At 34.1% G+C, this 22,357-nt stretch overlaps 9 protein-coding genes across 9 annotated transcripts; 7 read left to right on the top strand and 2 right to left on the bottom strand.

Annotated features, from left to right (window-relative positions):
- Positions 1 to 43: 43 nt before the first annotated feature.
- On the top strand, positions 44 to 638 carry TpMuguga_02g00519 (uncharacterized protein; the record flags this gene model as incomplete). Its single annotated transcript, XM_759992.1, has 2 exons — positions 44 to 348; positions 380 to 638. The coding sequence occupies 2 exons, from the start codon at positions 44 to 46 to the stop codon at positions 636 to 638; spliced, it is 564 nt and encodes a 187-aa protein (XP_765085.1).
- On the top strand, positions 629 to 4,556 carry TpMuguga_02g00518 (uncharacterized protein). The gene is made up of 7 exons (XM_759991.2): positions 629 to 1,253; positions 1,303 to 3,222; positions 3,284 to 3,850; positions 3,907 to 4,034; positions 4,065 to 4,124; positions 4,155 to 4,209; positions 4,275 to 4,556. Exons 1-7 carry the CDS (start codon positions 740 to 742, stop codon positions 4,448 to 4,450), a joined length of 3,420 nt encoding a protein of 1,139 aa, XP_765084.1. The 5' UTR covers positions 629 to 739; the 3' UTR covers positions 4,451 to 4,556.
- A 1-nt stretch (position 4,557) lies between these two features.
- Positions 4,558 to 8,283, top strand: SKIV2L2 (DSHCT (NUC185) domain protein; the record flags this gene model as incomplete). Its single annotated transcript, XM_759990.2, has 8 exons — positions 4,558 to 4,634; positions 4,759 to 6,246; positions 6,380 to 6,822; positions 6,967 to 7,277; positions 7,385 to 7,462; positions 7,494 to 7,839; positions 7,875 to 8,059; positions 8,148 to 8,283. Exons 1-8 carry the CDS (start codon positions 4,586 to 4,588, stop codon positions 8,281 to 8,283), a joined length of 3,036 nt encoding a protein of 1,011 aa, XP_765083.2. The 5' UTR covers positions 4,558 to 4,585.
- Positions 8,284 to 8,290: 7 nt separating this feature from the next.
- On the top strand, positions 8,291 to 10,175 carry crop (LUC7 N_terminus family protein). Its single transcript, XM_759989.2, has 8 exons — positions 8,291 to 8,463; positions 8,510 to 8,773; positions 8,854 to 8,906; positions 9,026 to 9,137; positions 9,169 to 9,264; positions 9,339 to 9,501; positions 9,598 to 9,715; positions 9,796 to 10,175. Exons 2-8 carry the CDS (start codon positions 8,627 to 8,629, stop codon positions 10,148 to 10,150), a joined length of 1,044 nt encoding a protein of 347 aa, XP_765082.1. The 5' UTR covers positions 8,291 to 8,463; positions 8,510 to 8,626; the 3' UTR covers positions 10,151 to 10,175.
- A 65-nt stretch (positions 10,176 to 10,240) lies between these two features.
- Positions 10,241 to 10,884, top strand: Alg13 (Glycosyltransferase family 28 domain protein). The gene has a single exon (XM_759988.2). It carries the CDS (start codon positions 10,333 to 10,335, stop codon positions 10,837 to 10,839), a length of 507 nt encoding a protein of 168 aa, XP_765081.1. The 5' UTR covers positions 10,241 to 10,332; the 3' UTR covers positions 10,840 to 10,884.
- On the bottom strand, positions 10,858 to 12,564 carry CAJ1 (X-domain of DnaJ-containing family protein). The gene is made up of 2 exons (XM_759987.2): positions 11,959 to 12,564; positions 10,858 to 11,927 (listed from the first exon to the last, which is right to left on the bottom strand). Exons 1-2 carry the CDS (start codon positions 12,389 to 12,391, stop codon positions 10,930 to 10,932), a joined length of 1,431 nt encoding a protein of 476 aa, XP_765080.1. The 5' UTR covers positions 12,392 to 12,564; the 3' UTR covers positions 10,858 to 10,929.
- A 1,103-nt stretch (positions 12,565 to 13,667) lies between these two features.
- Positions 13,668 to 15,044, top strand: TpMuguga_02g00513 (uncharacterized protein). The gene is made up of 3 exons (XM_759986.2): positions 13,668 to 13,947; positions 14,047 to 14,687; positions 14,882 to 15,044. The coding sequence occupies exons 1-3, from the start codon at positions 13,836 to 13,838 to the stop codon at positions 15,026 to 15,028; spliced, it is 900 nt and encodes a 299-aa protein (XP_765079.1). The 5' UTR covers positions 13,668 to 13,835; the 3' UTR covers positions 15,029 to 15,044.
- Positions 15,045 to 15,296: 252 nt separating this feature from the next.
- On the top strand, positions 15,297 to 19,677 carry TpMuguga_02g00512 (Guanylate-binding protein domain protein). Its single transcript, XM_759985.2, has one exon. The coding sequence runs from the start codon at positions 15,432 to 15,434 to the stop codon at positions 19,440 to 19,442; it is 4,011 nt and encodes a 1,336-aa protein (XP_765078.1). The 5' UTR covers positions 15,297 to 15,431; the 3' UTR covers positions 19,443 to 19,677.
- prp45 (SKIP/SNW domain protein) lies at positions 19,457 to 21,447 on the bottom strand. The gene is made up of 6 exons (XM_759984.2): positions 21,316 to 21,447; positions 21,103 to 21,214; positions 20,739 to 21,017; positions 19,922 to 20,638; positions 19,739 to 19,854; positions 19,457 to 19,600 (listed from the first exon to the last, which is right to left on the bottom strand). Exons 1-6 carry the CDS (start codon positions 21,330 to 21,332, stop codon positions 19,474 to 19,476), a joined length of 1,368 nt encoding a protein of 455 aa, XP_765077.1. The 5' UTR covers positions 21,333 to 21,447; the 3' UTR covers positions 19,457 to 19,473.
- Between the last annotated feature and the right edge of the window lie 910 nt (positions 21,448 to 22,357).

Raw genomic sequence — 22,357 nt, 5'->3', positions numbered from 1 at the left:
TAGATTTAAAATATTATTAATAAATTAATTAAATTATTTAATAATGATGAAAGTGGTGGAAAAGGATTACATATCGGAGTGTGGCACTGAGGTGTCAATGTGTGATAGGGACACATTGGCAAGGGATACAGGACCTGTGATACCAGATTACATAGAATTTGAATGTACTAGAACGAAAATGTATAAAATAGTCGCAGAAAGTTATTGCTTAAAATCGCCAGAATATGCTCTACAATGGGAAATTAAACCCTGTAAAGTCGACTTGAATGTCAAGTCCACAGTACCCGAAATCACAGGAACTAAAGGCCTAAAAACCATAAAACACGAAGCAACTTTACACACTTTAAAGTAATAAAATTATTTAAATTTATTTTTTTAGATATGTCAGAAATGGCCATGGAGTTAGGGGAAATACCTCAAAATTCGGTCAAATGTCAGAAAATCCAATTAATATGAGAAATATGTTTGAAGAATATTATGAAGGAGTAAAATACGGAGGATATAAACCTCCAAAAGTATATAATTTAAACGGCGAAAATGACCTAAACCAATCACCAGATATGAACCAGTCACTAGACGTAGATTCCATAAATGATATGGAAAATTTCATTAAATACATTAATTCAAATATTGTCTAATTTTTACACAATATTTAATTTTTAAACTAAATTAATAATTAAAATTAATATTTTATGTTTTTATGGTGAGTTTACACATGGAATCTTGAGTATTTGGTATAATGGATTTGGAAGAGGGTAGGTATATAAATTGGCTAGAGAATTGGCTAAATGAATTTTCAGACCATCAGTACTCTGAATCTGATCCTAGAGATGACTTTACGGTGGATTTCTCCAAATATTCCAGCTTACCAGAGGTTTCCCTCGAGATTTACAACTCCATAAAAACCACAGGACTTTCTCTAGAACAACTCAGTTCTTACATTAATAAACTTGGAGTTATAATAGCCCAAACTGACCTGAGATCCATTTCAACACAGCCCAGGTCGAAAATGGCTAAAATGTTCTCAATTATCTTTGAATCTGCTGATATCTCCAATGTGCTCCTGGAGAGTATTAACGAAAATTCTTATGCGTACGTTTATCTTATGATTAGAGTTTTGTTTGAGATTGTTTTATACACTGAAAGTACGCCCGTGAGATCATTTGCACATGCCCAAATTATGAAAAATAAACACATCATCAACTCTCTCATCTCAATCTCCTACAATCCCTCAATCCCAATTAATCCCAAAGGTAATTATTCACTAATTATTTAACTATCAACTCTGTAATCTATGTGTAGGAGTGAACAGTGTGGCCGGTGGTAAGGTGAATCCTATAGGTGAGATTGGATACCCAAGTTCAAATTTCAGGCAAAATGTGTTTGAAATTATCTTACTTGAGATGTTGAGTAGTACAGATTTGAATTTATGTTGTACAGGAATTCAATTATTATCTTCAGTACCAACAATCGGTGCAAAAAGTCCTCAAATTTTAAATTCTCTTTACTTATTTCTAATTGGGCCTGATGACGAACTTTCATATCTCTCAGCACTTTCCTTGAGTAATATTTTACCCCTGATACCAGAGGAAGTTTCATTAAATTTTGTCAAGGCGTGTTACAGTAACACTATTAAAAGTGATTACAATGTCCAAAGAATTAAGAATCTTACACTTTTAACACTGGCGTGTAAGGGTTTTAAAAGTGTTTCAACATATTTGTATAGAATGATTTGGGCTGTATTTATATCTCTAGACTCTCATAGTAAACTCAGTTACCAAGCCCAAGCAATTATAACTGAGCAGAAAATTGCTCTAATACTAGCCTCTACACTGGTTTGCATAGAGTTTCAAATGAATTTAAAGAGACATCGAGAACGAGTTGAAGGATTATTACATCAAAATCTTAACCTTTTAACACTTACAAAGTCTGATGCGCCCAACCCTGAACATAACAGGACTAATCTATTGTTCATCAGAGGTCTAATTTACGGCTTATTTCTAATCTATTTCTCGTCAGAAGTTGATAAATCTATAATTGACAAGATGACAGACTTGACAAATATTACAGTAAATAACACCTTGAACCCTCATAAATATGTTAACATTGACAAGTTAACAGATGGAATTGATCCTTTAATTAATAAAGAGGATTTTTTCTCATTTATTTACTATGGCACTTGTGTTAAGATTTTAGATTTCTTTGTTAAATCTGGGAATCAGACTGTTTTCTCACAGTTTTTAGATTGTCTGAAGGAGTCACTCAAGTACAACCCATCCAATGTAAATATAATTTTTATGGCTAAAAAGTGTTTAAAATACTTACAAAACCCTTGTAGCTCTTTAATTAACTTATTCACAGTCATTGAACCGCATATCAACAGATTAGACTCTGTCACTAGGGTTAAGTTACTGGTAACACTGGTGTCAATAATTGAATATTCGTTTCTAATGAATAATGAAAATTTTACCTCATTTCTGTCCAAATATAATGAATCCATAAGTAATAAAAGTCTGAAACTTATTATGAGACCACTGTTACAAATACAAAATGTAAACTACGAGTCAATCCTATGTGACCATGACATCCTCGTCCATCATCTCTACAGTGCAGTAAATAATGAAACTTTAACTGAATCTTACAAGACGAAGCCAATAGTAATGGATTTTTTAACCCGCAAATCATACATTGGAGATACAAATTTAACAGTAGTAATCACTAAGCCTAAGTTCAGTTGGGGTTCAGAATATTCTAAAATCCTGAAAAAACAAATAATTCTCAACTTTATAGAAAATGAGAAACAAGTTGATTGCTGTGATGTTTATAGTAATCTCTACAAAGTTGGAATTCTCTGTTTGAGGCTTGGGTTTTATACTGAAGCTTCTAAAATCTTCTCCAGTCTTACCTTTGTTTCTGAAGATCACTACTACTGGCTCAGAATTCTATACAACTTTTCCAACTCATGTACTGTTAGTGTTAAGAAGTCTGAAGATCTAAATACTTACTTTAGTAAGTATATTTCCTCGGTTAAGAATGTTTTGGGCCTGTTTAAGCTGATGCACACTGTAAATAAATTGAAGTCACAGAAACAAGTTGCCAAGTGCTGGGACTATAGTTTGAATTATCATCTTCCAAACTCACTTTTACACTCTTTTGTAACCTTGATACTGTGTACCAAGTTAGGTATTGGTGATCTCATCACCACACTCAAGGATAAGAATTGTATCAAACTAAATAGTCAACTAGTTAAATAAATAATTATATGTGTATAACAATGAATTAGACCAATTGATGAAGTATATGAAGTTATTTATGTCATTGAAGAGTTGTTTCAAGGCTTTGGAGTTTGTCTTCAGTCTAAAGTCAATGGAGACAGTATACTTGTTCTCATGTTATCAGGGAATAATAACCATAATATTACAAGTTCTAAACTCTCTAATTACTACTAAATCCAAAAGTAAAGTAAAAAATATTAAGTATGAGGAAGATTATTTCTGGGCCTATTTACAGGAGTTTGATCCTACGTTGGAGAAACCTGATATTCTATACATTTTAGACGTTTTTCCCCCGAAACGAAAGAGAACACTCCTGACTAATTTATTTACTAGTCAGAAATTAACACCAAAATCCACTCCATCCCACAGCAATACAAGGGGAAATGTGGCAGTAAACACAAATTTATTTAAGATGAATTACTCGTGTGAGAATATACAAATGAGTTTGGAAACTGTTTGGCTAGATTTAGTTGGAAGTTTAAAATTAACTTCTAAAGACTCTAAAATACACCTGTTCCACAGAGATGTTCCCACCTTCACAAATATATACAAACTACTACAACCTCTCTCTCAAAGTATTTTTACCCTTATTTATTTAGTTAATATTCACTATTGATTAAAATTTTTGTAGGCTATTCGGACGCGAAGTTTATTGCGTTTTTGGAGAGCATAATTTTCTCTGAAATTCCAACTCCAATAGGAGTTTTAAAGGCATTTCCACTTCCATACGCTTCAATTACAGCTACTCTCCTGGCACAAGTACGAATTATTATGCATAAAATTTTCTAGACAAGAGGAGAATTGGAACTTCAAACTGTTAAAATTCAAGGCGATATCAAGAACTCTAACGTATTAACCAAGTGTTAAATAATTGTTTAGGATAAGAGGATAACACATGTTTCAATACTAATGATATTTCCATCTCTAGAAACCAGTAAGTACACACACTTAGTCTATCAGAAATCTACAGATAATGCCTCATTGTGTAATGATTTTTAGGTGGTAAATTCTTGAAGAGTGTGGAGGTGATGGAGAATACAGTGTCAGCAACGGTGTTGGTAAGGGTAAGTCAGGAAACGTTCATGAATGGCACACTGGTATCAGTGCCAACGGATACTAAAATGATACCAAGAGGTGTTCCATGTCCAGTTCTACTAACGCAGAAAATGGTTTAACAAAATTTCTAAAATTTAAAAAAATTTTAAAATATATTGTGACAACGTTGTGTAAGGCTAAATTTGGGAAAATCAGTTTAATAAAATAATTTTTGTACCATAGTCATGTATTATATGTTTTTCTTAATTTTATAAATGGTAGATCCGCTTTCCATGTTCGATGTCTTCGAAACTGGAGATCAACGTATCTTTTACTAATTTTCTCAATGTTTACTCATTTACATATCTAATGTTGTATTATTATATAAATTTATTTAGTAACCAATGTAAAATTAACAAATTTAACTATTGAATTTAATATTAATTAGAGGAAGAAGTGGAAGATTGTTCAAATCCCTTGAAACAGGCTAGAAATGATAATTTCCCGAATTCACACTTTAATAACAATGAGGAAGATTATAATGTTAATAACTATGAGGACGATTATGAGTTTAATCACTTAACCTCCCCGCTTACAAGTGATGTTAAAATTGAGAAGATCCACTCCTCGTACAACTGTTCTCACTACAGAGTAGCACCTGTAGAAAGCAAATATACACCAAAGAAGATCACTACTTTTGCGAAAAAGTATCCTTTCACACTGGATGAGTTTCAGAAACGGTCAATAGAGTCACTGGAAAGAGACGAGTCAGTACTCGTTTGTGCTCACACATCAGCTGGGAAAACAGTAGTCGCTGAATATGCCATAGCCATGGGCTTAAGAGATGGGCACAGAATAATATACACTTCACCTATCAAGGCTCTGAGTAACCAGAAGTACAGAAACCTGTCAGATGAGTTTGTAGACGTGGGACTAATGACTGGCGATGTGACTTTAAACCCCAACGCCTCAGTGATGGTAATGACTACTGAGATCCTCAGGAGTATGTTATACAGAGGCAGTGAAATAGTCCAAGAGATGAAGTGTGTAATATTTGACGAGGTCCACTACATGCGTGATTTGGAACGCGGAGTAGTCTGGGAGGAAACTATTATCCTAATACCTAACAAGGTAAATCTAGTATTCCTATCCGCTACAATCCCAAATTACCTTGAATTCTCAGAGTGGATTACCAGAATTAAGAGAATTCCCTGTAACGTCATTAGTACTGATTACAGACCTGTACCACTAAACCATTACTTATACATGTCAGGAGCTGAAGGGATTTATCTGATTTTAGATGAGAATAATAATTTTAAATCCACTAACTACAACAAGTGTTTGAGTGGTGGATCACAGAGTAATTCAAGGGATAAGGAAACGAGTTCCCGAGACAAGCGTAGAATTACAAGTACATTTAAGGATATTGAAAACATTGTTAAACTCTGTTTTGACAAGAATTTAACCCCGTGTATCATATTTTCATTTAGTAAATCTGACTGTGAGACCTCCGCCACAGCTGTCAGACATCTTGACATGACGTCAGACGAAGAAAAGAAACTGATTGACGAGATATATAAAAATGCCATGGCTACTCTAAGTGAACAGGATCGGCTTTTACCACAAAATCTCTTCATGTTACCGTTACTTAAGAAAGGCATAGGAATTCACCATGGTGGGCTATTGCCGATAATTAAGGAAATTATCGAAATCTTATTCCAGGAATCTCTGTTGAAGGTGTTGTTTAGTACTGAGACGTTTAGTATGGGACTTAACATGCCTGCGAAAACTGTCGTTTTCACCAAGATGAAGAAGTGGGACGGTAGAGAAGTTAGGTACATCTCATCCGGAGAATACATACAAATGGCCGGTAGAGCCGGTAGACGCGGTCTCGATACCATCGGCGTCGTCATCATAATGCTAGATAAATCTGACGGTACTATTTACCCACCTATATAATTTACTTAGTTATTAACTTAGTAGTTGTTATTCTGACAGTTGTATACACCATACCTAGTTGTATACTACTATACTATATACTATATACTCACACTCCATAAATTGTGTAGTCCTGATAGATGAGGAGGTGAAGAAGATATTTTTGGGGAAGCCGTTGAATTTGGATTCGACGTTTCATTTGGGTTATAACATGTTATTAAATTTAATGAGGATCGAGGACACGACGCCTGAATACTTAATTGAGAGGTCATTTATGCAATTCCAAGTCAAGAATAAGTCAGTGGAAATCTCCTCCAAATTGAAGGAATCTAAGATAAAGTTGGAGACTTTGAGGAGCGAATTTGACTCCGGGTTATTTCTGCACATGTCATCACTTGAAGATAACAAGGAAAAGCTGGAAAAACTCACGGAAAAATCAAGCGACATTGTGATGAGTGATACGAAATCTTTAAATTATTTAAATTACGGAAGATTAGTTTATGTTAAAAATGATCAAATTTGGGGCTGGGCCATCTGCATCTCACCCCCAAAATTAAAATTAAACAACCCCAAAGTATTATTTACAATGCTTTTTCTAGTTATTTTGTTACTTAGTGGCTCTAGTTATTAAGTTATATAGTAACTAGTTAACGGGCTAGTAAGTTACCCTACTAACCTATATACTCACCATCTACGCACCAGTAACATCCTTTTGTAGAACTTGAAGAGATATTACTTTGATTGTTTATATCAAGAGAGGATGAAAGGAGATGTAGTGTACCCATCAACAGAGCGTACTTGGGGAAGATTTGAGGTTAAAGCTCTTCCAATAGATACGATAAAGAAGATGTCTCAGGTCCGGATAACAATTCACGAGAAAGTGGATACAGAGTCACAGAACTTCCAAAACTCAATGATTAACAAGTTTGAACAATTAAGTAAACATATCCAAACACTCGGACAATTCCCACTACTACACCCCGTAGAACACATGAAAATTAACAACCCAGATCTTACCACACTTTTATCGTATCTTCATACTCTTTTCTACATAGTTATACACATAGTTATATACTGATTACACACTAAATACACATAGTTATATACTAATTAAACACAGTTATATAATCTTGTAGAGAAATGGATAGACTGATGAATGAGATAAATGCGTCACCATTACCTTTGAGAGAAGACTACAAGGATTTATCTAGCAGGTAATTTTAACAAATTTGTATGTATGATCAGATTTTCCGAGTATTCACGTGTTAGAAAGGAGACTGAGGAGTTGGAAACGCAGTTAAAGGAGTGCACTCAGATAATAATGAAGGATGAGTTAAGGCATATGAAATCAGTTTTGAGGAAATTGGAGTATGTGGACCAATTTGGCACCGTAACAATCAAGGGCAGAATAGCATGTGAAATCAATGCCACGGACGAGTTACTGGTGTCAGAATTGTTCTTGAGAAACTTCTTTGAGAACATGGAGCCAGAACACATTTGTGCCTCACTAAGTTGTCTAGTCAACGATGATAGAAAGGAGGGAAAACCACCCACAGAACTTAAACTCATTGAGGCATACAATAAGATCAGGGTAATCAAGTCTAATTAGGTTAATAATTATATTAGGAAATCGCAACTGAGATAGTTGATGTGATGATAGATTGCGGAATCGTGGTGGATGAGGCCGAGTATGTAAACAGGCTAAGACCGACACTAATGTCAGTAGTGTACAGATGGGCCAAAGGTGATCCTTTCATAGAAATCCTAGCAGACTCCTCAGTATTCGAAGGATCAGTCATCAGATGCATTAGGTAACAAAATATATAATTATTTTACTTATACCATTTATGTTTTTTATATAATTATGTTATATAATTATGTTATATAATTGTTATTTAGGAGATTGGATGAGTTATTGAGGCAGTTGGCGTGTGCTTCGAGGAATATTGGAAATATGACCATGGAGCAGATTTTCTTAACTTGTATTTCAAAATTAAAAAAAGGAATCGCATTTACATCCTCATTATACCTATGATTAGTAATTTCATCCACCCTAGCATACACAAAATTCTTACTATTCCACATTATTAATTAATTATATAATTATTTTAATTATTAAATTTGAAAAAACTAATTTGAAAATTTTGGACTGTGTAAAAACTGAGAATCGTAGGAATCTTAGGGGCTTGGGATAAAAGACTCAAATTCTCCAAAAGTAACACAAATTTATTAAATAATTAGAATATGTAAAATGTATTAAGTTAGTTTTCTGAGAAGAAGTTAATTTCAAATTCTCTGGTATCGGGCCTTTAAATCACCATAAGTTGAAAATATTTATAAATCCAGAATTAATCATAGCATAATAACTAATAATAAAAATGGATCAAATAAGGGCAACGCTGGCTGAGTTAATGGGCAAATATGAGCAAAAGGAAGACCTGGATTCCACCAAGTCGTTCACAGACCCTGATGTTTGCAGACAATATCTCACAGGAATATGCCCACACGACCTATTTGAAAACACCGTAACACTAATAACTGATTGTTTTATCCTCCAAATAAATTATTAGATAAAACTTTAATATTTAGATGTAATTATTTTTAGAAATTCTACATGGGAGAATGTAGCAGATTACACTCCGAAAAACTCAGAGAAAGGTAAAATCCACAATAAATCAATTAATTATCCTATATATCCAAAAATTACACAATCACACCCTAAATCACAGGATCACATCTTAACTCCAAAACTTCTAAACTCTATAATAATTTTATAGATATCAGAATGAGAGGAAGAACCATTTTTATGGCTATGAGTTGGAGACTTTGAAGATTATACAGCCTATGATTGACGACTGTGACAAGAAAATCGCCAAGGGAAAGGCTCGGGTAGGATCAAACACAATAAATTTTAAATTAGGTTGAGGAGGATTTGGTCAGAAGGAAAACTTTAGATCCAATGATAATTGAAGAAACTAAGAAAATAGACAAGCAAATTCAGTCCCGAATGGCTCGGGTACGTACAATCACCCTTAGTTACCTGATGATCTAGTCTCTACACCCTGTAAATTGTGTGTAAAAATATTGTAGGCGGATGAGCTTGGTAGGAATGGTGAGGTTGAGGAGTCCTTCAAAATAGTTGAGGAGGTTGAACTTCTCAAAAGAACGAAGCTGGAAATGCTAGAAAAAGCTGGTGATGCCAGTTATCAATCCAGACTCAAACCATGTGACGTTTGTGGAGCTCTTCTATCGGGTACTTTACATACTAATTTTATTATTACATAACTACCTAATTAACTATATACATAATTATATATTTAACTATATAGTGAGATTAATGTGGCTGTAGCTACGGATAGTGATAGGCGATTGACGGAGCATTACAGTGGGAAAATACATGTTGGATTTCAGAAATTAAGAGATATGTCAAAGACACTATCAGCATACATCCAAGAAAATAGACATAAGTTTCTTTTTACCCATTCTTACCCAGATTTTTCTACTAACTCTACCCATACCATTACTAATACTAATAATATTATTTTAGGTTGAATGGCAGAAGAAATGATTCTAGGGAATCTTTGGGTGAAAGAAGAACTAGTAAATCAGAATCAACATCCTCACCAAGAAGTAAAAGCGATCGTAGTTACAGAGAAGGCTCCAGGAGTTACGGAGATGGTTCTACGAGCTTCAGAGAAAGTTCAAGGAGTTATGGTGAAGGTTCAAGGAGTTTTACTGAGAGGAGTGATCACAGGGACAGAAGAAGAAGTTACAATGATAGAAGTGATCGCAGAGAACGGGAAAATTACAGAAGAAGGTCTAGAACTAGGTCACGAACAAGGTCAAGATCTAGATCTAGATCTAGATCTAGATCAAAATCCAGGGATCGCAGGCATAAGTGAACCTTAAATTAATTTTTAACCCTCATTACATTATTACACATGATTCCACATTATTATTTAGTGTGATTCTACATTTTGTTGTTCTACACATTTTAATATTTAAAATTTTATTATTTTTTTAAAAATTAAAATTTAATTCTAATTAATGAAAGTTTATAAATAATTGCATAATTTAATTTTAAATGCCCAAGGAATCTTCCGATGGATCAAGGACTGTTCTTGTTACAGTTGGCACTTCAAGCTTCGATTCTTTGATAAGGAGAGTGGATGAAGAAGATTTTCAACAAGAACTAAAGAGTTTAGGATATACAAACGTGATTTACCAAATTGGCATAGGGAAATATTACCCTAAAACCTCCATACTACCAATAGTAGTAAAGCAATACTTAGATAACTTCACTGAATATGTCAAAAACGCAGATCTAGTAATCTCACATTTGGGCTCTGGTAATCTTCTAGAGGTCTTTAGCCACCAGAAATACGCAGTTTTTGTCCCAAACCCTGATGTTGCAGGTAATCATCAGATAGAACTTTTACATGTTCTAGACCATAAATTCATATCTGATCTTGATTCTTTAAAGGAAAAAGTTAAAAATCCAGGCAAAGGCACTGGTAACTTTTTCCCAAAACTACTTCCCAAAACTGAATTTAACTCCTTTCTAACCTCAATTTTAACTTCAAAAATATGAATGTAAACGTTTAAAGTTTGAATATATAATAAATTCTTTAATAAATTATTTAGTGAATTATTTAAATATGTTAAAATTAGTGTGAATTTGTTAATTTTGCTTGTCAGATTTAACTTTCATTTTTACATACGTGTCTTGGATAAGTTTGGTAAAGTCAGCTTTGGATCCGCCCTTTTTAGCCCTTACAGACTCGGCAATTTCCTGCATCCTAATGCCGAGATTTCTCATAAAGCAGGCGCGCTGGATCCTAGTTTTCTGGTCCACATCATGGTCCTTACACACCTTGAAGCAGGCCTCCTTCACAGTGTTTTCAATATCATATATCAGGTAAGTCATGAAACAGTCCAAACAAGCCTCAAAACTCTCGAAGAGTATTTTCTTCTTCTCAGCGGTTTCCTCAAAGTTCATTTGCTCAGACTCTATCCTCTTAAGGAACATGCTTTTATTTTGGTTAATAACACTCAGGACGTTGAAACCCGACTTGATAATATTGTATCCGTTATTCAAATTTCTACCGATTGACTGCAAATTTGAGTAAGTTGCTCCTAGTCCCATGAATGAGTCAACCTCACTCATGTAACTGTCGGCGCAATTCTCATAAACCCAGCCAATTGAAGTCACGAATAGGTCCACGTACATCTCATTACATGCAGACTCAATAAATTGGACAAGAGTGTCTGGGATCTTGTTAAGATTTATGCACTCTGTTATCCTATCCCTCAGAAGAGTGGCTAGTCTAGCCTCTCTGTACTTTTGCAGAGTATTTACGTAATTAGAAATATCATCAGACTGCATAACTAAAGCTGTGGAATTACTTAGTTGTCCTGGTGGCTGGAAGAAACTGGACAACATTGAACCCGGATTTTGAGTGGGTGACTTTTTAGAAAAACCTTTACTGTATTTAAAAATATGCTCAAACTTCATTGGACCAACGTATTCATCAAGTAAATCGCAGCCAAATAGCATGATGAAGAATAGCGGGACATCGATTTCTATATCCATGTCAGACATGTCAAACATATCTGTAGACCCGGTATTATCATACTTCTCTCTTGATACGTCATCAACAAGGATACGATAGGCCTCACCTAAAATTAATGATTTATTATTATTTTGTACCTATTTCTTGAAATTTCTTCTTGGCATCCGGGCTGGTGTTTTTATCCGGATGATACTTTAGTGCAAGTTTACGATAACTCGATTTAATTTGAGTATTTGTGGCATTTGGTGACACCTCCAGGATGTCATATAACTTAGTATTAACACATTTTCCAGTACGTTTTTTATCATTTCCGTTTATTTTAGAGTCTGATCCAGAAGTATCACCGGAGCTCAAATTATCTTTAATTCTCTTGACGTAATTGTCAAATAACTTTTTAGAAGATTCGTAATCTTCGGTTAGTGAGTAAGTCTCATCTTTCTCTCCAAACTGGAATAAATCTGTGATTTGAGATGTGCTTGAGGATAGGAAATCCCAAATATCTGAGTAAAATGTTCTATCATCTTTCTTAGCTTCTGTGCTAGTTTCGGACCCTTTGTTCTTATCATCCATTTAAAAGGAATAGTAAATCAAGATTAATTAAAAATTATTATACACATAAATTGTAAACATTATAATACAAGTTTAAAAATCGGAAATTATATTAAAAATATTTTAAAAAATTTTATCAAATCTGAAAAATTCATTCATTAGAATAAATTATAAATAATTTTACATAATAAAAATTCTTGATCCATATTGTTATGAAGAAATATTTACACCACTAAGATCACTACTAATTCTACTGACTCTAAACATATTCTTAGATTTTAAAAAAGTAACTTGGAAAATTATAAACTTTCTACAAACTTAAAAAAATGGAAGAATACTTATTTTATTAGTTAGAATGAGAAATATTCTTATTATATGTTGGAGGAGAGAATTAGAGATATATTAGTTCTGAATAACTACTTTTAGTTAGTATTTATGATAAATTAGCCTTTTCCGAGTTAGTTAATGTACTAGAATTCATTAAAGGGAGGTAAATGGTCTGACCTTCTCCAATGGTTTAAAGATCAATTCTCAGGGATATATGAAAACCCAGAGGAATTAAATGTATATAAATACATGAATAAATAAATTATATTATATAAAGTTAAAATCTATTGAATTAAGCTCGTCTAATAAATAATGTTGTGTTGGAACATAATTTGTCAAACGGTGACGAAACACATCAAAGAGGCCCTGAACCCTCAAATTAATCATCAAATATATAAATTTATCCATTTTCCTCATTTAAACAAGAGCATTTACGACATGTTTCTTTTGTAGTGTGAAATGAATCTGTTCAAAAACTTTTTCACACGACAATAAAATTATAAACTCAAATTTTAATCTAATTAAACTTTTATTCCACTTATCCTTAAACTAAAAGGATATTTATGCCATTTACGTATATAAATTGGACTTAATTTTTCAAAGCTTTAAGTTTCATCATGTACGTAAAATTTAACATAAACTTTCCTTTTATGTTCTTTTGGCCCTGGTCAAATTTTTAAACAAGGTAATTTCCCTTTATTGCACTTTCAACTTCTTTTACTTTATATTTACTCACCAATTCTACTATTTTCAATCCTAATTGCTCCTGAATCCCGGACCCCGTCTCCCACCTAATCCGCGATTTCTCCAAAACGCATTTATTATCCATTAAGGAATTTTTTAATCGAATGTTATCCATCATTTTCTCATAGTTAAGCATGTTTATATCTATTTTTAGGAATTTTCAAACTTTTTGCATCCATACACTTCAATCTCCACTAGGTTTGTTGTGACATCTCAAAATCCTATATTTTGATAATTTTTTACCGTACTTTCTTATAATCTTCAATTCTTACTTTTTAACAATGCAGCTCTTATTTTTTATACTTTTAAACATTCTTTTGTTCTTTTTGTTGTAGATCTTCGCTTTCTTGCAATAATATTCATCTTCACTCATGTTTAGACTGAATTTATTAAGATGGCGCTGGATCACCCTTCTCTTTTGGAATCCAATCAAATGAGATACGTGGCAGATTCACTTAAGCCAGTAGGATCGAGACTAGAGAATGAGATCTCTTACGAGATAAATGGTATCTCTCCAGATCATCCAAACTATCCAAAAAATTTCTTCCAGACCTTACTTTTACTTTTATTTTATTTTTTTTCCAATTTAAATCTATCAATTTTAGGTTGCATGTTGACTTGGATAGCAAATTACTGTGGATCGGAGTTTAGATTTGATTGCTCGAATATTATCGAAATAATTGACGGCTATTACAAAGCAGAGTTTTATTTGGACACTAAAAAACTGTTGGACACCACTGATGCTTTAAATTCTTCTTGTGATACCTCTGATATTGTGTTTACCGATTACGTCTCCGACGAGACTGGCAAAAATATTTCAAATAGTCAAACTAGCAAAGATTACCGTAAAATAGACTCAATTTCAAATGCAAGTACAGAAGTAGATTCGTTAAACGAGATCAATTCTATAAATACAAATGGCAATGAGCCGGAAGTGGCTGAGAATAAAATTACAAAAGTGGAAAACAAAGAACCTGACCTAGAACAAACTCTTCCTGAAAAACCAAACAACCAAATTGAAAAGCCAAAGGACAAAGTTTCAACTCCTCAAAAGAAACCAGTTCAAGCCCAGGTTCCACCTTCCCAAGGCTTCAATTTAAGGAGTTCCAGAACTAACAGAAACATAACTTCACCAAATTATTTCAACAAGGATGATTCAAGATCATTCAACTGTTACTCAAGAATACATTCCAAGCCTGAAATAACATTTACTCCTGAAGTTAAAAGAAGGAGAAACTCAAAATCAGTACCTCATTTACTTATTTACTTGGTTGTGCGAACAATTGAGATAACTAACAAAACACAAATTAACTAGATAGAATATTCAGATATAAAACTCAATAATTCCATCTAAAGTAAAATAAGCTATTATTCTCAAATTGTTGAGGAAAATTTGTAGTAAAAATATTTAAACAATATTCAGATCAAAATTTTTTGTAGGAAGCCGGTAAAAAGAAGCCGGAATTTGAGGTTAGAAGAGGCGAGAGAGTGAGAAAAGTCAGTATTTTCCAGGATTGTTACATTCCAGCATCCAGAAACGAGTGGATTTCAGAGGTTTTTATAGGAGCACATAAAGAAAATTTTTAATTTTTCAACATTTTAATACACGCTTAATCAAAAAATTACACATGAAAATTTAAATAACGTAAAATATTAAATCTACACTTGATAAATAAACTGAAATTAACTAAAATGACAAATAATTTGTGGTAAAAAATTTACTCAATTCAACTCTTAATATGACAGAAAACACACAACATCTATTAATTCTGGTCATATTTCGTAAAATAATCAAAATTTCGAGTTTCTTTCACAAGTATGGGTTCTTTTTGATTGTAATTTTTGATTTGATAAAATTAGGTGCAAATGTTTACGAACCTGCCCGTTTGTGAACCGACGCCTCACTCATTTGATGTTTTGTACTATATTAACCCCCGTATGAGAACCGATGAGATCAAACACACCTATGTATTTTTTAGACTAAAGTATAATGCAGTTAACAATTAAATCACTGGTTCTTCTTGCAATTCTACTCCTGAAAAGTCTCAACACCAATGTAGCATATCCTGTTATCGGCGGATTTCTTTCATCTTCCAATCTTGTAAAATGTAATAAAGTTGAAAATGATTCCCTGGATATAAATTCACAGCTAAATCTAGAGGTTTTATCGCAAAAGTCAACACTACACACACAGACCGTTGATTCCAATGTATTAAACAAGACAAATGCAAACTACACACCAAAAATTAAACACAATAAACAATATGAATTTGAAGATATACTTTGTTTTTCAGATGACCTCGAGTTAGGGGAACCGCTCCAACTCGTTTACCCCAACGACGATCACACTGAACTCCTGGTTGATCCTGAGGTTTTAAATTTTTTAAAGACAGTCCCAAAACCAATTTACCCAGTGGCAGTTGTGGGCCCAGTTAATTCCGGCAAGAGTTTCCTGTTAAACCTTTTAAACGACAATGTTTTGTGTAAAAGCGTGTTAGTTAAGGATTTAGAATCCTGTAAACCAAACTTGGATAATTTAAGCAATTTAAACTTTCAAAAGAGCTTTAACTCAGAAACGGGTTCCAGCACGTTTAAGGTGTCTAAAACACCGGAACCTGAAACTTTTGGAATTTGGGTGTACTCTAAACCACTAAAAATTAGCAAAACCCGTTTACAGGAGAGGATCCAAAACTACCATGAGGCTGAGAAAGTTGATGAGTGTTCACTTAAGAGTAAGAAACCCAGAGAGTCTGTTTACCAACACTCGAAATTATCAAGAATCAAGTCAGATCCCTATGACGACGAAGCTTTAGCTGATACTGTAAATGTATTACTATTTGACGTTGAGGGCTTTAACAGTCACAAGAATATATTTAGGTACGATGAGGCAATTTTTTCAATAGTTTCGCTAATATGTTCAGAGATTGTGTATCTGTCACCCAGGACCCTAAACTCCTCAGATTTGTTACTGATGGAGGATCTGATCAAATGCTCACTCCAGTCAAAGATATCAAATTTGTATAAAATATACACTGGTTTGGAAGGCTTTGAGCATGAAAATGAGGAAATATTTCAGTACTTTTTTAAAATGTTCGAGAACAAGAATCTTACATTTTTGGTTAACGAGTTTAAATTCACACAAGAGCAGGCTTTCAGTAATTTGGTAAACTTGCTAAGATCACCCAGAAGAGACTTGCCACTACACGAGTTCTTCTTTTACAAAAACCAGAAACTTAACATCGGAAACTATGATTTCAGAGCAGATTTTGTAAGGAAAATTAAGCCTAAAATTGATAAAGACAGTAGAGATAAGTTACCAGTCAAAAAGGATTCCTCACATCCCAAAGATGAACAACCTAGTAGAACTGATAAGAATGTTTGTACCACAGATTCACTGGAACAAATCGAAGTGAACTTCAGCAGGTTCGGATACATTTTCCACATGATGTTCAACTCCGTCAACGTTTCAACACTTCCAAGCACTTCATCACACCTTTTCAACACTCTTTTCCATACCAATGATAATAACGGCTTGAAAAATAATGAACCAAATGGTGTTGTCAAGTATTTTGAGAGACTGGGGCATTTTAAGTTTGAGCTGTTTTTGCGAGCGTTAAGAAACCCACTCCTAAAGCACTGTTCAGTAGATGAGTCAACATCAACCTGTCACATGTCAGGAAGTGACTTGGCTGAGATTGTTAACTTCAGTATGAAAATACTTTCAATGAACAAGTTTTACAAACTCGCAACTGATTTGACCACAGGTGATTTTGGGAAGATTACCGAAAACGACGCATTTGATAGGCTTGTGAAGGTGCTTAGACTTTCCAGACTACTCATGATCCAGAATGATTTATCCCACAACTACAAGGATATCCTCATGAAGTTTGTTACCGGTAAAAAATATCACATTGACCTGGAAAATTTGGATCAACCTGTGAAAGAAGTTGTGAAAAATTCTGTGGATCATGTTGTGAAAAATTCTGTGGATCATGTTGTGAATAAATCTGTGAAAGAAGTTGTGGATGGTGGTAGAAAGGCATCAGAACTGGTAAGGAAACGCCCGATACCGAGTATGAGTTTGTTTGAAAAGTACAGCTTCAAGTTGAGAAACGAGTTCCTAGAGCTGATGTTAAAGACCTTTGAGAATGAAGGGCTATCAACAGACTTTAAAGACTCATGGTCAGCATTGGCGAGTGAGTTTGACAGTTTCTCAGAAGAAGCGTCAGAAAAGCTTAGTGAAACAATAAAGGAACACTGCGGAAGAGTGTCAGAAAAAGTATTTGGAGTACTTGACGAGAGAGTGGAACAAGTGAGATTGCCAGCGCTACCAAGCAAGTTGAAATTTTTACACTTTTTCAAAGACGAGTTCAAGAGAAGATTCATACTACTGGTGGATTCAGAGGAGGCTGAGTATGACGATTCGGAGCCTCAAACATATGATAACCTGATAGAAAGTAAGAAGGCACATTCATTATTTTATGACAGTGTGTGTGAGTCGGTGTTTTCAGATTACTTGACCAGGTTAGATGATAAGATTGCAGGCCTGCTTGACACTAACCAGAAGATGATAGATCATCATTTCAGCTCAGTGTACAACAAGGCACTGAACCATTTTAAGTTTAACTTTAGCCAAGTTGAAGAAAACTATGAGTTACCAATAGAGGAGCCCTTGGCTAGGAGTACAACTCTGGTTAAAGAAGCCCAAAACATCCTGATGACTCACTTGGGTGAGTTCCACGCTCTTGAGTTTTTGGTTTCCGAGGTTAAAAACAAGTTAAACATGGCACTAACTCAGGAATTGGAAGTTTTTAAAACAAATTATCATAACAGGTGTCTTCAGAAGCTGGACAACATGCACTCTCACTATCTGGATAATTACCCTGTTTTCCTGAATAGATTTGCACCACTGCCAACAAGTCCTGAACTCATCCACATGTACCACGAATACGTGAAACACGTCTCTAGAGAGGAGTTTTTCAGAGTCTACTGCACAGAATACATGGATCTCGATAAGCGGCAGACCAAGCTTGAGCAGAAGTTGAACGATAAGTTGAAGGAGATGCTGGCTGAAAATGTCAGAATAGCATCTGAGGCACTGGAGTCTGATTTTCTGGAGATTGACAGATATTTAATGACTCAAGTAAAGAAATCAAAGTTCTACAACTACTTTAGATATAACGCCAAGAGATATGTAAGTTACAAAATGACTCCAAAGTTTGTGTATGCAAAGTTGAACCTGGACCCAAACCAATTATCACTAAGGTGTCCAATTGAGTCTCTGGGATTAAAAGTGCTTTATAACCCAGATTCGAGGAAAATTATGGTTAGAAAAGGGCCTACACCAGAAAAACAAGGATTTAACAAAAGGTATTCAAGTGATTCTTACAGGACCAGTATTGGAATAAAGCCAGGGTCAGAGTCTGACTTCAACTTTGAGTCGCTTAGGGATAAACTAATAAGAATGAACAGAACTAATATTCACTTCAAGTTTGTTGATGGCATAGTTGACAGGTATATGGACACTCACATGATTCAGTTTAAGAAGATGTTCCTGAATACGCACTGCAAGGCTATTGTGCTGGTGTGTAGCATTATACTTCTGGGTTTATCTACTTTATCATTCTCGCTGGCTCAAAAAGGCTTTGATAGGTTATTTTTTGCAATCTTAGGATTTATTAGCTACTCATTTCTAGTTGGCATGGAGACCACAAAGAGAAATGTTAAGAAATTTTTCTTATTTTTGAAAAAGGTTCTCAAGAAGGTAATGCTGGCCTTTTTAAAGGTGTTGAAGCAACTCCTGAGTAAACTCTTCTCACTGCTGGCTAGATGCATTACGAAGCTTTTCATGAAACTTGGATTCATGTACACGTTTCTAATTGGGTTCTTATCCGCAGCCTCTCTCTACGTTTACTCGAAATACCTCTCGTACAAACGGAAAAAGTCTCAGGAGTATTGTGACATCAAGGTCCCAGTCAAATTCATCAAACAGTTAAAATAAACTAGTGTAACATATTGTAAACATTAATACATTAAGTCTTCTTGACTTTCTCAAGTAACTTTTCAAAGCCAAATGGGTCCGAGTCCTTCACAAACTCCACCGGCGTATTCCTCTGCACTCCACGATCAGCATTCGCAAAACTCGCCACATTCACATCACTAAAAAATAATTTATCACATTTTTAATATAATATAAAGTAAAAGCGTGTGTTAGTAATATTTATGTTTGACTAACTAAGTGTAAGATGTAGTACTAATATTTATGTGTTAACTAAAAGAGTCAGATGTGAATGGTACCCGGTGGATTTCTGGAATCGTTCCTTAGAATGTTGATAAATATTAGCAGTACTCCTGTCAGCAAACAAAGGCTTATCGTAGATGTTATAACCTTCATCATCCCCTCCATCAAATCCCTAAAAATAAATTAAATCGTGTCAATCATTTGGCATGGTGGATTAAGTAAATTAAGTAATGACGTACGGATGAGATTCCAGCATCTCCTTGTAAAAGTCTGGTGTCGTATAAATCTGTGATCTTGGTAGGTTTAGCCTGACCAAGAGCAATTTTTTCACTGATGTCTCTCTCCCCAGTTCTCCGTTTCTTAATGTTCTTCTCAATGCGCCATTCACGCTCAAGTTCCCTCCTCCTCTCAGCTTCAATTCTTAAAAGCTCCTCCCTCTCCTCGTCACTGTCTCTATCCTTATGCCTCCTGCGACGGTCACGATCCTTAGAATCGTCTTTAGAGTGTGACTTGGAGTATAGTTGGTGTCGTTCCTCTCTAGCCTTGGCAGCCAGTTCACGGAGCTCCTCCTCCCTTTTCTTAGCCTCCTTCAGCTTCTCCTCCCTAATTATCTCATTCCTCATCCTGACTTCTTCTCTGGCCGTTCTTTCAGCAATGAAGAGAGATTCTGAAAGTGAGGCAAACTTATCATTAATTACAACTTCCCTAAGTCTCCTGCCATCCGCCTGGACTCTTTTATCTATTGGGAGTGTGTATCCTTTCTGGTTCTTCCAGTTACTGACACAGGGCGGGATCTTCCAGTTCATCTGATCCTCCTTGGTAAGTTTTCTTGGTGGAGAATGGAGTACTGGAGGTGGGGGACTCGGTGGGTTAGCAGGCATCTTCTTGTGACGAATATTCGAGGGTTCCAAAGGATCAATTACTTTAGTCGTCATTTTAATTAATCTCTGGCCGACCTAAGGAATATATTATTAGGCAAATTTAAGGAACAACTTCATATGATAATATGTTTATCTATTTATTATCTAAATATATAGCTAGTATATAGATGGTTACATCGCTTTTTTGGTTTGGAGTGTATCTGAAGACTTCAGATTCACTTTTTGTAACTGTTTGAACTGTCCGAGAACTAAGAGCCATTTGAAGGGCTTCTTTAGTCTTTTCTAAATTCTCCTTAACTGTTTCATCAGATGGCCTAACCAACTGATCACTGGTAAAACTCTTTTCCTTCTGGTCGGAAGGCTTAGTGTATGTAATCTTCCCCTTTCTAACATTCTGGGTTATCACTTGCTCATACATAGGTCTCCCTTCGGGGTCATATTGTAAAGATAAAGTCTGAACATTAAGTTAATCGACACTATCAGGTTTAAATATGGGTAAAACAGTTAAATTACGAAAAATTAAAAACAATATAACTTACGGTATTATTGTTATTGCTAGATGTTGTATGCTCAACCAGGGCAAATGAACCTTTGGATTCATGTTTGGCAACGGCATCCCATTGCGGCTTTACGAGCAAAGTTGCTCTCTTCCTAGAACAAAAAATATCAAAAATAAAATAAAAAATAAAGTAAACAATTAAGATATAATTGATTAGGTAAAAGAATAAGGGAATTTTAGGAAAATAACAAACCTCGTATACTCTGACATGATTTTAAAATAAATCTTAGTAACTATAGCCTATCATTTATGCGATTTTAAAGTATTAAAGTTAAAATATTCAAAAATAATAAATTTAAACTCAGATATATGAAATAAAATAAAGAATACAACTCAAGGATGCACTATATCATAATGATCACAAATATTATTTTATATTTTAAGGATTGTGGGTTCATAATAGTCACAAATGACTACAAATAAATAATCTTAATGTTTCAATAATTTTTGTTTCAATAAATTCACAAAGTACTAGTCATTCCAAGTTCTTTATAATTACTTAATTTGTAAAGGTTTAAATAATTAAAAAATTTCAAATTATATTTTCAATTAGTTTCAAGTTTGAATGAAAATTTATATTTAGCATAGAATCTTATATAAGGCCGATTATATATTGAATAAATAATAGGAATAATCTTTTGAAACCCGTATCTGGCTAATTTGTTAAGGTTCAGACATAAAATTCTGAGATATAAAAATTCTTTATAAAATCTATTAAATCCTAGTTTGAAATAGGAAAAATATTCCCCTAAAACATTAAATATTTAGTATGGTTTACACATCCTACACATTTTAAACAAATCAAAACACATTTCCGTGAAAGATTACATAATAATACGAATATTAAAAATAAACAAAAAAATGCTTATTTAGGAATCAAAGACAGTGTTATTGGCAAGAGGGGAATAGATAACGTTTTAAGCATATGCAACATTATGCAGATCTGGGCAAAGTTTCCTGAAAACCTCCTTAAATAATATAAAATAACGAAAAAAACAAAAATTTCAATAAATCTTGGCTTATTCCAATCAATAAGGTGACTTAATTAAACTTTAAACTTTGGTCATACGTATTTTCCATTATCTCGGAAAACAGAGCTCCTCTGGAACCAATTTTGTGAAAAATATGATTAAATCATACTAATTTTTGTTTTAATCTTAAATCATAGTTTAAAAATAAGTTTTAGTGGAAGAATCTTCGGGAAATTAGGGTAGTATGTGAATATCTATTGACAA

Source organism: Theileria parva, chromosome 2, assembly GCF_000165365.1.
Source record: "Theileria parva strain Muguga chromosome 2, complete sequence, whole genome shotgun sequence".
Classification (NCBI taxonomy): Eukaryota; Apicomplexa; class Aconoidasida; order Piroplasmida; family Theileriidae; genus Theileria; species Theileria parva.
Note: the sequence above shows the minus strand (reverse complement) of the source record. Positions and strands in the feature narration are given on the sequence as shown.